The sequence below is a fragment of the Ahaetulla prasina genome, chromosome 3, assembly GCF_028640845.1.
Source record: "Ahaetulla prasina isolate Xishuangbanna chromosome 3, ASM2864084v1, whole genome shotgun sequence".
Taxonomy (NCBI): domain Eukaryota; kingdom Metazoa; phylum Chordata; class Lepidosauria; order Squamata; family Colubridae; genus Ahaetulla; species Ahaetulla prasina.
Genome location: NC_080541.1, coordinates 213,941,905 through 213,957,075, shown reverse-complemented (window position 1 = coordinate 213,957,075; position 15,171 = coordinate 213,941,905). Strand labels below are relative to the sequence as shown.

The 15,171-nt window shown below is 43.9% G+C and overlaps 1 protein-coding gene across 4 annotated transcripts in view; it reads right to left on the bottom strand.

The window, feature by feature from the left end:
• Nucleotides 1-13,156, bottom strand: part of EDN3 (endothelin 3) — a 49,153-nt gene extending 35,997 nt beyond the window's left edge. For 2 of the 4 annotated variants that reach the window (XM_058174793.1, XM_058174794.1), the window contains exons 1-2: nt 12,484-13,152; nt 10,150-10,423 (exon numbers count right to left, since the gene is read on the bottom strand). In XM_058174793.1, coding sequence (XP_058030776.1) covers nt 10,150-10,423; nt 12,484-12,535 — 326 coding nt within the window. In that variant the 5' untranslated portion in view covers nt 12,536-13,152. Of the gene's footprint in view, nt 1-10,149; nt 10,424-12,483 lie in introns of all 4 variants that reach the window. The other 2 variants (XM_058174795.1, XM_058174792.1) reach the window with 2 other exon arrangements.
• Between the last annotated feature and the right edge of the window lie 2,015 nt (nt 13,157-15,171).

Below are 15,171 nucleotides of genomic sequence, written 5' to 3'. Positions count from 1 at the left end.
TGTATCATCTGTCTGTGACTCTTAAGAACAGCTCCACCTTTTTTAAATGGATCAAAGAACAACTGCAACACAATTGTAGAGTTATAACTTCACACTTCTGCAAGCTTTGAGGTTCTTGTGAAGCACTGCACAGCTTTAATAGATAAGACACCAGTTCCAACCATATTTGTAGACTACCAATGGATATTCAGTTCTGCGGTGCAGAATCCATATGATATTGAATACAGAAATGGACCTGATAGAATGGATCACTGCAGGCTTTCTAAGTATTCAAATCCTATAATTGTCACCTGATATTGGAAAATAAAATCCCAATTTTCAATCTTAATTTAGTGATTTAAATTGATCAGCAAGTTTCAGCTGTTTGCTGCAGTCTTCAGACTATCAGATTTACATTTTTTAAACAAGATAATTCATTAAGTCACTCAAATATTAACAGATCTCTTAGGCAAATAAAGACATGAGAAAATTAACCAATTACTTCCAGTATCTATTAGGACTTAACAAGAGAAGTGCAGACCTACGCCAAATTATTGCAAAGAGCCATTGTAAACAATGCTAATCAAACATGTTGACCTGAGTGACAACTGCTAAACAAGACTTTGTCCTTATGGTTTGTAAGAATCTTCAAACTTTGCAACTGAAAGATTTGCAGTCTGCCCTCCCCAAAGCAGTTAGCATCTAGCCCTGTGAACAACAAATGAGATCTAGCAAGGCCTAGCATAGCAAAGAACACTTTGTATTAAATGCTGTGAAACATTCCTATTTATGAGCCTGGTACGCCCTATATACAGTATTTTTGGCCACATATCTTCAGTATTTTCAGGGAAAATGAGGGATAGATGGTATTTAGGAATAATAGGAGATATTCAGGGAAACACTGAACCATGGCAAAAAGAAAAGAGGGAAGCTAACGTGAATATAAGTGTTGTGGTCCACCAGCAGCCTGCAGAGCTGGCAGTAGAGTCGGACAGTGAGGAGGCTGGGGAGGACAATGGGCCAGTCCTGGAGTCAGAGGAAGGCCCAGACGAGGGCTCTGCATGGGAGGCAGAGATGGGGCCAGGGCCATCTGGGAGTGATGCGCAGATTCCGGAGCCTCCAGAGGCGGACAGCAGAGAGGCAGAGGAAAAGGAGGAGCCTGTTCCTAGTGCATGCATGCGAAAAGCTGCCAGAAGGCAAGAGCAGCTGAAGCAAAAAGGACAACTCGAGTGTGTAATGTATTTGAATTTCAGGAGGGAAATTTGGGCGGGAAATTGCACGTTGCTAATTGGCTGATGCCTCAGCCAAAATACTATTTAAAGAGGGGTTTTGCCTGTTGGTTTTTGCTGGGATCACAATAAACCAAAGAGCTGTTGTCACTTGTACCGTCTCCTGCCTCTTCATTGCCCGAACATAACATTGGCGATGAAGGTGGGATATTGAAGACAGTGAGAGTAGGAAAAGAGCTGAAGGAGCAACGTAACTTCAAACCCAGCCAGTATCAAGGGCGGATACATAGCGATGTCTAGCTATATGCCGCCAGCGCCATTCGACCCAGCCAAGGAGAAATGGGGGTCGTACATGGCTCGTTTCGAGTGTTTCCTCGAAGCTAACGAACTGCAAGGAGTATCGGATAATCGGAAGCGAGTCTACTTCCTGAGCCACTGTGGGCCAGAAGTCTTCGATACCGCCGAATCGCTGTCGGAACCAACGCCGGTACAGTCGGTGCCATGGCAAATGCTACAGACACTATGAGCACACTACGCGCCGGTGCCATCGAAGTTTGTACAACGGTTCGAGTTGAGGCAAAGAGTTCAGCGAGAGGGCGAATCGATAAGCGTGTACATGGCCGCGTTAAGGAAAGCTGCAAACCACTGTGAGTATAGAGACTTGGAGGACTCTTTATTAGAACAGCTCATTTGTGGGGTCAGGGACATCCGACTACAGAGGCGGCTGCTGTCGAAAAGCAACCTAACCTTGGCGATAGCCCTGGATGAGGCCAGGGCACATGAGATGTCCACCAAAGCGGGGGAAACCTTACAAAACCCGAACACGCCAAATGCCGCGGCGAAAGCAACGCCAGTCCACAGTGAAGAAATCCAGGCCGAATCGGACGGTGAAGAAGAGGAAGAGGCCGGAGAGAGGCAACCGGGATGAGCGCGTGAGTTGCGGAGGCCAACACCAACGACAGAATTGCAGGTTCAAAGACGCAATTTGTCGGCGGTGTGAAAAAAAAGGACACATAGCTCAGGCCTGCCGAGCCTCTCAACCTTCCCGCCCAAGATTCAAACCGGCCAATCAACAGGGCGCCGGATCCGCGAAGCGGCCAGGGATTGGTCAGTTCAAAAAGGGTGCGAAGTTGAATCAGACCACTGTGAGAGTGGGCCACTCATCGACACAGCTAGAGAAGAAAATATTCACCAAGACACACATCGAAGGAGTGCAGTATAAAATGGAGGTGGATACCGGCTCATCAATCACGATTATGTCTTGGGACACAATCGCAAGGGACCTGCCAAACGTCGCGAAACGCCAGCTGCAACCCCAAAAGCTGAGAGTGCAAGACTACCAGGGGAACCGAATCCCTGTTCGAGGAGTCACGTCCGTCAGAGTGAAATATGGACAATTCAAGAAAACCCTGCCGATCACCATCGTAGATGGAAACCTGCCCAGTTTGCTAGGTCTGGACTGGTTCAGAGCCGTGGGCATGGAAGTAACCGGGGTTCACAGAAGCGGAGTCAATCTGAAGGACGAATTCGAGGACGTTTTCCAAGACTGCCTGGGCAAGTACGTGGGGACCCCCATTTCATTCAATTTGGACCCCCAGGTGGCTCCCATTAGGTTAAAAGCTAGGAGGGTCCCGTTTGCCCTAAAACCCAAGATTGACAGGGAACTAGACAAATTAGTAAGCCAGGGAATACTAGTCCCCATCGACCATGCAAAATGGGAGACACCAATAGTGACCCCAGTCAAACCGGACGGATTAGTCCGGATTTGCGCTGACTATAAGGCAACGCTTAACAAAGCATTGCAAAAGAGTGCTTACCCCGTTCCCGTAGTGCAACATTTGTCGCACTCGTTAGGACAAGGACAGGTTTTTGCCAAACTCGATCTGGCCCAAGCCTACCAACAATTACCAGTTGACGGCGAAACGGCCGAAGCGCAGACGATTGTCACACATTGGGGCGCTTTTAAATGCACTCGACTTCAATTCGGAGTTAGTGTAGCCCCCGGGTTATTCCAAAACCTAATGGAGCGGCTCCTACAAGGTCTACCGGGAGTAGTCCCATATTTCGACGATGTACTGGTATCGGCAGAAAACTTGGAAGAATTAGGGGTCAAATTGCGGAAGGTTTTAGGCATTTTCAGGTCTGCGGGGCTTAAGGTTAAACTCAACAAATGCCAGATAGGAGTTGAATCTGTAGAATTTTTGGGTTACCAGATAGATAAGGAAGGCATCCACCCAACGGAGAGCAAAGTGCGAGCCATTAGAAAGGCCCCAACCCCAAAAAACAAAACAGAATTACAAGCATTTTTGGGGCTTGTAAATTTCTGTGCGGTATTTTTAAAAAATAAGGCAACGGTAGCCGAACCGCTACATAAGCTGCTAGCGAAAAAAGCTGTTTGGACTTGGGGCAGGGTTGAGGCTAAGGCATTTGAAGGAGTTAAGAATCTCTTATCCAGCGATAGCCTTCTGATTCAGTACAATGGGACATTGCCACTAGTACTAGTTTGTGATGCATCACCCTATGGGGTAGAGGCTGTCCTCAGCCACAGGTTACCGAACGGTTCAGAAGCCCCTATCGCATATTTTTCCTGCACGATGTCCGCAGCAGAAAGGAACTATAGCCAACTAGACCGGGAAGCCCTGGCTATAGTTTCTGGGGTTAAAAAATTCCACGAATACCTGTTTGGGCGGCAATTTGAAATAGTCACAGACCACAGACCTTTATTGGGACTCTTGGCGGGGGACCACCCAACACCGGTTGCATTATCACCCAGACTGATCCGTTGGACTATTTTCCTGGCAGCATATTCGTACAAACTGTCTCACCGACCGGGCAAAGATTTGGGACATGCGGACACTTTAAGTAGATGACCATTGCCAGAGACTATCGAAGACCCGACCCCAGGGACGCCCGTCTTGTTAATCGACTCTTTGGACTCTGGCCCAGTCACATCTGCGGAAGTGACTAGGGCATCTTGCAAAGACATTGTCATAAGAACTGTGATCGGTTGGGTGCAGAGGGGATGGCCCACTGCACTGGGGGATCGTTTCAAAGAATTTACAAAAAAGCATTCGGAACTGTCGGTACAAGGGGGTTGTTTGTTATGGGGGGAATAGGGTGGTTATTCCGGAGAAATTACGAGGGCATGTGTTGGAACTATTGCATGTGGGCCACCCAGGGATTGTGAGGATGAAGAGCCTAGCGAGGAGTTACGTGTGGTGGCCACAAATGGATAAAGACATTAGCGACCGGGTAGGGAAATGCCAAGCATGTCAAGAATCAAGGCCACTACCCCCAACAGCCCCCATAAGGGATTGGGAGAAACCCCAAGGTCTTTGGTCCAGGATCCATATAGATTTTGCCGGGCCGTTCCATGGGCAGACCTTCTTAATTGTGGTAGATGCCTAGTCGAAGTGGTTAGAAATTTTAATCATGAAAACCACAACAGCGGAAGCTGTAATCACCGTATTGAGGCATCTATTTGTGACACACGGGTTGCCTGACACTCTGGTGTCCGATAATGGCCCACAATTCACGGCCACCCAGTTTGAGGGGTACTTGACAGAAGAGGGCATCCGACATGTCCTCTCGGCGCCTTTCCACCCGGTGCAGAACGTTTCGTACGCAGTGCCAAGGAAGCGCTATCTAGAATTAGCCCAGGAGATTGGCAATCTAAAATTGACACCTTCCTGGCAGTCCAACATAGTACCCCCTGTGTGACCACTGGCCGCAGCCCATCGGAGTTACTAATGGGTAGAAGACTCCAGTGCCCCCTAGATCGGTTAAACCCAACATACTCCCCTGATGGGTACCAAAACACAAGGGAAAGAACCAGAACAATGACAACAGGTGACCCGGTATGGGCACATAACTATAGTGAGGGCCCAGCGTGGCTAAAGGGAACAATTGTAGGAGTGACGGGCCCAAAGTCATACATAGTGGACATGGGGGATGGCCGAGTGTGGAGACGCCACATAGATCAATTACGAAAAAGAATACAAAACAATCCAGAAACCAAACAGCCAGACCCTGACTACCCAATATTTGAACCAACAGCTAACTCAACCCCGAGGCGATCGGAGGACTTAGCTGAGTCTGAAGAAGTCCAGCAACGCCAACCGGCTCCTCCAGAGGACAGCAGGGACGACTCTGCCAATAATCCAGGGCCAGAGGGCGCAGAGGAGGAGCTGGGAGGAACAAACAGTCCCTCCGACCAGCTCGACTCACTCCCAGGGAATGAATTGCGCAGGTCAGAAAGAGTTAGGAGACGCCCTGTCTACCTGCGTGACTACGTGGAAAAATAACATACAAATATATGCAAAAAAACTATGTAAATATGGTACAATGTGTTCTGGGAGGGGAAGAGTGTAATGTATTTGAATTTCAGGAGGGAAATTTGGGCGGGAAATTGCATGTTGCTGATTGGCTGATGCCTCAGCCAAAATACTATTTAAAGAGGGGTTTTGCCTGTTGGTTTTTGCTGGGATCACAATAAACCAAAGAGCTGTTGTCACTTTTACCGTCTCCTGCCTCTTCATTGCCCGAACATAACAGAGAGTAAGGCCAGGAGATGATTGGCCCCTCCCATAAGGCAATGGCTCTTGGGCTCTTTGTAGGAAAGCAACGTTGCTACAATTGTTTCTAGTCGGTGTCTCTTGTTTCTGAACTTCGTGGGGCTTTGTCAAGAAAAGCCTTTGGCAGGGTGCCAAAGAAGACAAAGGTTTGTGATAAGGCCAAAGGACTTTTTCTAAAGGATTTGTTTTGGAATTAATCTGGACTAAATTGAGGATGAAGTAAGTCTCAGCTGTTCTAATAAAATATGTTTGTTTAGGACTCATTGTGTCTGGTAATAACTACTTGGGCCTAGGTCGCAAATCCTGTAGCAGTCTTTGAGTCCTAACCTGTGGTCCACCTCACCCTCAATCCCTGGCAAGTTGTTGCATAGCTTCAGGCAAAGTCAAGTGGCTGATATTATATAATATCTGGGTAAGGTATTGGATTAAGAGTGACAAAACACAGGATCAAACCCCACCTCAGCCATGAATGAAAACTTTTTAATCAGTCACTCTTTCTCTGCCCAACTTGGCTCATAGGGCTGTTTTTCTGGTGATGGTGGAGAATGCAAGAAAGGAGTGCTCAATGGCCACCATGAGCTCCTAGAAAGAGTCTGTCTTTCTTTCTTTCTTTCTTTCTTTCTTTCTTTCTTTTTTCTTCCTTCCTTCCTTCCTTCCTTCCTTCCTTCCTTCCTTCTCTCTCTCTCTCTCTCCCCACCCCTTTCTTTTTCTTTCTTTTTCTCTATTTTTCTCGTGTGTGCCATCAGGTCAGTGTTGAACCCTGACATAACCCTGCAGTTTTCTTAGCAAATTTTTTTCAGAAGTTTGCCACTGCCTCCTTCCTAGAGCTGAGAGAATAACTGGCCCAAGGTCAGGCAACAGGCTTTGTGCCTCAGGCAGGACAAAAACTCCTGTTCTCCCAGTTTCTAACCCCATGCCTGAACCACTATACCAAACTGGGACCTCCCAGAGGGAAAGCAGGATATAAAACTTTTTTGAAAGTCAACAATGTTCTAGGGGTGAAGGTAGGGGAGAACCCAAGTTCTAGACTCTTCCCAATCCTGTAAGATTCTTGGGTGACTTTGAGAAAGTTACTTTCTCTAAGTCAACCTACTTCACAGGTTTGTTCCAGAAGACTTTTGTAGTCTTTTGAAACAAACTTTCTGAAACACACTTTCCTTGTGTTTCTGAACAAAGGACAGGTTATGTCTCATAAATCAACAAAAGCTAAGAGATCTCAAAAAAATTCTAGATTTTTAAAAGAAGGCAGAAGGAATACTTTTGAGGCCTTAAAGAAAAACCGTTTTGAAGAATCTAGCCTACAATGGGAATATTAACTTGTTAGCCTTATAGGCATCCTTTATTATTATTTTCATATGGCTTTCAGCAGTAGTACAATTACTTACAGCCTCACTGTCTGCAGTGAATAATAGCTGCCTTGAAGCTATCAGCTGCATTTGCTCCTACCAGGAGTAATATCAGCAGCATCACTTTGCAGAGCCACCTCCAATTTCTTGTCCCTAGCAGTCCTTGGATTATAAAGTACACATGCAGGATGCAGTGCCTGGAAATTATGGGAGCTGAATTTCAAATCACCTCAAAGACAGCAGATGTCAATTTCCCGGTTATTCTGCATTTTAAACACTTCAAATGCTTTGTGCACATTCTCCACCCCTGCCCTTACCCTCTGCCAAGTAAATGGCAGGATGTACTAAGAGATTCTAGTAGAGGAGAAATCTGAACTGGGGAATTGTCTCATTTTCCCAGCGGCCCCATATATAAACATGCAGAATTATAGGGTGGCTACTATATTGCTATTGTTATTGCTATAGCAATAACTCTGAGTCTCAAAGGATACATTGAGACTCAAAGGACACAATCAGCTTCTGACTGATTTTGGCCTGATTTTTCAATATCGGAATCCTCACTGATATGGTTCAATTTATCTAATCTGTGTTGATGAGATGTCAGTTTGGTCTGACGGTTAAGGCATCAGGCTAGAAACCAAAAGACCATGAGCCTTAGGTATAAAATCACCTAGGTATCCTTGGGCCAATCACACTCTCTCACTTAACAAGGTTGTTGTGGGGAAAATAGGAGGAAGGAGTATTAGATATATTCACTGCCTTAAGCTATTTATAAAAATAATAAAGTCAAGATATAAATAAGTAAAGTGAATTTAGGCTGAGGCCAAACAGCTCCCCTAAGTTATGGGTTAAACTGCACAGCTTCTCAGGATTTTGAGGCATAATGTCATCAAATTCCACCAAACACTGAAGAATATGTGCATAGCATAACTGTAGTGCAGAAACCACATCCTGGCTCTTATCCCCTAATGTATCTTAGATTGAACCATCAACAGTTGCATTCACATGTGGCTAACCTGGTTAATAAAGTAAACCCGTTATCTGAGTTTGCCTACACCTTTGAAACAAACTAAGCAAATGGCTGAATTTGCAGAACACCCTAAACTATATTTTTTTTTACAAAAAAACCCACACCTAGTAAGAATTAACACTAATGAATTTAGCACTTCAGACAAATATTACTGCTAATTTAATTAACCATGTTATATATTCCTAACCAATGAGTAAAGAATGCATTGGCCACATGTTACGCAAGGTAGCCATGGATGATGCTGCAGCCAGTCCTGGCTTACACAAGACTTACACAAGAGTCATATTTGCAAATTGCTGGCATTGTTACATTTTTAAAAGTAGGTGCTAAAATGCAGTTTGTGAAAAAGTCTTACAAATAGATTAGTCATTTAAAGAGAAGAGCAGGCTGTATTAATATAAATTCCAGTGGAATCTGAGCACAGAGAACTGGAAAGAACATAAAACAACTAAAAACATTAAATCAAGTACACAGACAATCCTAAATAATCTAGTAAACAATACAGCAGACTTTCCTCCTACTTTATTTATCCTCTCACAGTTGAGGTGAGAGCCTGGGACAAGTCCAGCAGCAAAGAGAGCTCCTGGTGCCACCATTCCTCCAGGATGATGAGGAGAAAGAAGTACAAGAAAGACCTATTAAGGTCAAAGGCCTCTTCATCACCACCTTCTGTGCAGGATGGCCAAAGGAGCAGAGATGGGAGAGAGAGATCATTAAGATACTTTGTCATAAATGTCCACTGATTCCTAAGTGCCCAAATTTTGATCATGTGACCCCAGAGATAATGCAATAGTGGTGAGAGGACCAGTCATATGTCCATTTTTTCAGCACCATCCGAACTTTGAACGGTCGCTGAACAAATGATTATTTTCTGCTGCCTGGATTGAGAGTCCAATGATGGCTTCTGTGGGCCGCTCTCTGGGTCTGGATCCCAGGGAGCCCCTTTGGTTCTGTGAGGAACTCATAGATGAAATATCAGAAATGCTGCTGGACAACAAAGATGGGTCAAAATTTTTATTGATATTTTCCACATGGGGTTAAAGGCAGTAAAACATATTTTACTATTCTATCACTTCCTCAGATAGCCAGCCAGTAGCCCTAAATAGAGCAGAGGAGGTCTGTAGGGATTTTGTGAAGAGTATTCTAGGCATCTATCAAATAGGGTTGTTTCTCTTTTGTTTGGGGATGTGGGGGTGCCATCAGGTCAGCAAAACCACTAAGCCCCAAAGGTTCTCCATCACTGGACTAGAATCATTTGATTCAATCGATTACCAATATATTTGGGTCATATATATATATATATAAATGCCTCCTTAAGCTTCTATAGAAAAGGTGGAACATAAACCCAATAAATAAAAGGGATGCGGTGGCTCAGTGGCTAAGACGCTGAGTTTGTCGATTGAAAGGTCGGCAGTTCAGCAGTTTGAATCCCTAGTGCTGCGTAACAGGGTGAGTTCCCATTACTTATCCCAGCTTCTGCCAACCTAGAAGTTCGAAAGCACATTAAAAATGCAAGTAGAAACAGGCACCACCTTTGGTGGGAAGATAACAGCATTCCATGCACTTTTGGCATTTAGTCACGCTGGCCATATGACTATGGAGACGTCTTCGGACAGCGTTGGCTCTTCGGCTTTGAAACGGAGATGAGCACCGCCCCCTAGAATTGGGAACGACTAGCACATATGTGTGAGGGGAACTTTTACTTTTACCTAAACCCAATAAATAGCAATAAGCTTCTATTAAGCCCAGTCTTTTTCATACAATATTAACCAATTTCACTTCTCCAGAAAGTATTTCTCTTCCAGCATCTGGAATTTAGGAATATACTTCCCCTGGAAACAGAAACTTACATAAACTTACATAAGTGCTTAAGTGAGACAGAATTAACTTCTATCTGAGGAAAAGAAAGCACCCCAGATCCTTTTCCCACTTGAAATACCAACCTATCCGTTTACCCCAGCTCCCTAAAGAGGCACTATGCCCCCACTCACTCTGGGGTGTTGATCCAGATGATATCCAAGTGGCAGTAGTAAACACACTCTTTATCTTTGTAGGTGTAGCAAGTACAGCGTTTGGCTCTGTGGTGGACCTCCCCCAGGTCAGCCACGTTGTCCAGTTTGGAGCTGGTAGCTGAATTCAGCTTTCTGGGTTCTGTGCTGGTTCCTTTGCTGACTCTCTCTGAGAGCCCCAGAAACCTCAGCCCTGTGCTGTTACTCCTGCTCGCACTAGGAAGCAACAGGGGATGAGAGGTGGGTAGCGAGAAACCTGCAAATTGTGGAGGGGGGAAGTGGGAGTGGGGAAAAAAGAGGCCAAATTAGATAGAAACTGTTCCTAACAAAACAGTCAAGTCCTACAACAAAACCCCCAGTGCCACATCTTGAAAGTAAGTGGTATCAGGTTTGGATTTCTTTTTCTCAACTTCTAGAATTACAACTGTGACAAATCGCCAGGCAACATTTAAACAGAAACCATTCAGAAGCCCCCCAGCTCAAGTTCACAGTAATGAATGAAAGCTGGGGAAGAGATCAAGAAAGAGAAATGCAAAACAGAAAGTTAATTATAATGCAGCAATAAAAAAAATATCAGCATGGCTAATAAAACAGTACTATTGGGATAAACTTATTGACATCCTTCAGTCTCAAAAGACTCTGGTATCGTGCTCTGGAAACAGCATTTAGTGTAACTAAAAAGGCCAATTTGAGAGTGGCAATCCCTTCCACACTGAGGGCAGATACATTCTGTCCCCTGCCCAGCCCCCAGATTTCGCTGGTTCCAGGACTGCCTCTTTGATAAACTTAACAAAACTTGTTTTTCTCAAAACTGTTACCCTGTTTCCCCCAAAATAAGACATCCCCTGATAATAAGCCCAATCGGGCTTTTGAGCGCATGACAATAAGGCCAAGCGCTTATTTCAGGGTTCAAAAAAATATAAGACGGTCTTATTTTTGGGGAAACATGGTAGCATATATAACAAAATGCAGATTAGTAAAGGGAGAGAAACAATTTACATACTAGAGAAGAACGGCATCAAATGTGTTTGCTACTGTCAGACAGGTGGTCTGTAATTTGAAGAGGCATTTGCAATTTGCAAAGATTTATGTAAAGGCTGTTTCAACTATAGTAATGGAGCTCAAAGAGGTAGCTGATGAGAAAACATCTTGAAACCCCAGCATTTTAAGCATCCTTTAAAAGGGTGGATTTCAAATGAGATCAAAGCCAGCCTGGTTCCACAAAAGCATAATCCTATGTTTCAAAAAGCAACTAAGAGGCTTCCAGACACAATTCAACAGGCTCTTGAGAACTCCAACCCAGAGTCCTGGAAGCAATTGTTTCATTCAAACAAACTCAGCTAGAAATGTATTTTGCTTTTCCATCCTGAAAGCACTCTAGATAGATACTGTCATAACAAGCCTGCAAGGCCTACCAGGGCTCTCACCTCCAAATTCCACCCAAGACTGTTTTTATCATCTCTGGGCTGCTGGCTAGTTCTTATTTTAAGATTTTCAGGTGCCAGTTTCAGAGTCTGCCTCTCCACCATCACAACTCTTAGCAAAAGAAATTGGATTCTCTTTTCTTCAGAACCAAATGCACACATTTGGCCACCAAATATAATATCAGCAACATAACACTTTATAAAGAAGGGATCTTTTTTTTCCTTGATAGAAATAAGTATTATAGAATCATAGGGCTAGAAGGGACCTCAGAGGTCTTCTAGTCCAACTCTCTTACTCAAGGCAGAACACCTTTTGTTTTGTTCCATAGGTCAAGAGAAAAATATATTTTCCCTTGATGTGTAAAACAAAAACAAAAAATATTTCTGCATATTTCCTTTGGACTAGCATTAACGGTTGGGGATAAAAGATAACCTTAACAAAGTTGACTAACTAAAATGCTTTCAAAAATTTAACCAAAGGCTTTAGAAGTGTGATTTCGGAAGTTACAAACTCTCTGTCCAATACAGCATCTTGCCTTTTTATATGCTTCAAAAACGTTTAAATTGTTATAATTATGTAATTGTTTTTTAAAGAACTGTATTGCTTTCTCGATTTCTCCGAGGCCCGAAACAACTTTATTTACGTGCAATTGTCTTGTACGATTGCATTCTGATGCCCATTTTCCAGGCAGTAACAGCGAGCCCGTATTCGGGGCAACCAAATTGCAAGGCAACTTGCCTAGGCCCGCGGTGAAAAAGCACCCTTTCTTTCGCGCGGCTAAAACAGAAAGCCGCTGTCAAGAAATGGATCAGAAATCATCAGGCATCTCTTCTTTCTCACACGCAACTTTTTATTTATTTATTTGGTTAGTTATTTTTCCTTGCATTTTACCTGCGCTCGAGAGAAATGTAAGTCCAATCAGTATCAAGACTCCCCGCTCCATGAAATCCAGATTGCAAGCTTCTCAACTTGCAGCAAATTCCGGGAGCAAAAACGCGGTCAAAAATAAATAAATCACAAATCGAAATGCGGTTAATATTTGCAACGCGTCCAATTTCGCTTGGCTGACTTGCCGTTGCCACGTGCGCCCAGGTCTTCTCAGCACCTGGAGTCTCGAAACGCCCGGGGAGCTTTCCTTCCACCTTCCTCTTTTTTGTAAGCTAGTCCCAAAGAGGAAAACGGGACAAAGCCACCTCTCGCCCCATAGCTCGCCTGCTCTTTTCTCGCTCCTTTCCCTCTTCCTCGGCAGCCTTCAAACCGACCCTAAACTGGACTCTTGTTTTTCCAGGCAAAAGAAATAAAGAGCGCATTAAACGCCGTCGAGCAAACAGCCGTTTCCAAGCGAGATCGCCTGGCTATTATCGCTTCGTCTGTCCAGGCTGTCGCATTGTGCTTCCTCCGGCACTTAACCCACACCAGACGCCGAAACAAGACCAGCCGGCACGCGCTGCTCCCAAGCCGAGACCGCGGGACCTGCCAACTGCAGCCGAAAGCGAGAGTCTGCACGGCGAGCGCAACGCCGCACTTCAAGGGAGCGCTTCACTCTGCTGTGGGCGGGGCAGGGCAGGGCACCCCGGGAGAAGATGAGGCGCGGCTCCCCCAGAGGTCCTGGTGCTGGTTGGTTATGCCTCAGGCCGCTTTGACGTGCTGAGGTCCGTCGAGGCTGAGAGAGTACCTTGGCGAGGACTAAGGGGTATCCATGCGAAAGACTAGAATGAGTTTCTGTAAAAGGATTTGTGGAAAGACTTCAGTGGAAAACATCGGAGCTGCCCGGCTCAGCTATAGGCAAATATTAGGTTGCGTTTACAATATCGAACAGGGCCATCGTTTGATTTGACTAAGCTAAGCCAAGCCATGATTTTGTGAACTCAACAACAATTGGCTGAGTTCACAAAACTAACAAAATTGTAAACTACATAGAAATATGTAGCGGCCACCACCATCCTCCACCTAACCCATGCAAAGATTGCCTACCCCTTCCTTAAACCAGAGCTCACAAACCACAACTAGATTCATACAGGGTGCTAAACCAAAATTAAACCAGATGTGCATTGCATGAATTTAGTTATTATGGCTCAGTCAAGCTATAGTTAAAACAAGCCAGATAAAGCTTTGTTTCAATGTAGCATCTCTGATATAGGTAGGCTTTAATTAAGGATATACATCCAGGATATCTGTGTTTCCCTACCCCCACCCTGTTGAAAAAACTCACTAACGTGGGTCACACACATGCTAAACAAGGATTTGCATAAACTTAGTCTGCTAAATCAATGCAATTACCTCAATTCATACAAAATGCTAAGCCAAAGCAACCAACCATATGTTGGTACACTTGTGTGAATTTAGTCGTAGTCTTCTTTATTAGCAAGGCTGAAAAAGAGGTACCCAGTGACATTGATTGAACTTCCAATAGGATTTGCTTTCAAAACTTGCTAGCCAGGTGCTCAGAGGGAAGAGTCCATTAATTTATTAATGTCATGACTTTTTTTTAATATATCAAAAATGTACACAACATGTAAGTATGGAGGAAATAAATCTAAGCTAATGCCAGATCACATTAGCAGGAATAATGCAATACATTCACAAAGCTCTTGAAAAGTTCCTTCTAAAAATCTGCAGTTCCTAAGTGTGGCTAAATGCCCCTGCCACAAGCAACCATGCCTCATTTACAGAAGAGCCACTGCCACAATACACCACACAACTCTCTGTCACTGGTAAATAATCTACACTGCCTAGATCTTGTGCTGAAGGACAAGAGCCCAACTTGTCAATCTTTATTAAGGAACCATTTGGTTCAAAAGTACAATAAAACTGAAGGTCAGGAACATGAAAGCGCAGCACAAATAAAAAGCACCTTTTGAGAAATATAGTTAATAGTTGGTTGCTAGTTAATAGTCAGATGTTTAGACTGGATTTGGTATTTTTATCCATCTATCAAATCCTTCCCAAGGACCAGGCAAATATTGTTTGGTGGTGTTAAAGTATTGTTGCAGGATATAAGCTGTTCCAAGTAAAGGTGCCTTTTGCAATTGACTGATGGTGGTTTTGTCAATGCAGATAGTATTCAAGTGGTGCTCCGAATTTACTGAAACTGCTCAATAGTAATATGAAGTTTTGTTCTGACAGCTTTAAAAACAGTGCTTCTTGAAATGATCAGGTAATTATGAAATGCTGGGTAGTGGCAGAACTTCGCAACTGAAATTATTGCTAACATGAAATACTAGGGTATTAAGTGTTGAATTTTCTACTTTCCTATTCTGTATATATCCAAAACGATTGTCTGCTTATCATTGTTTTAATCAAGGTGTGAACATTTACATAATTTTCTATCTAATTGTTGTTTATTAAAGAAATGTAATGAGCAATTTTGTACAATCGTCTGGATTCTATACAGGCAAGGAAGGATTTTCTTAAAGAAGAAAACAAAAATACGGTACAGTATGTTCCCTTTGCATTTCATCAGACCCTTAGAAAAGAAGGAGTGCTTTGGTCTTTGCCCCAAGAGCAAAGTCTGCTTTAGAAGTAACCAAACACTTTCTTTAAGTGCAGTCAAAGTTCAGAAATAAAACACCCCAATTC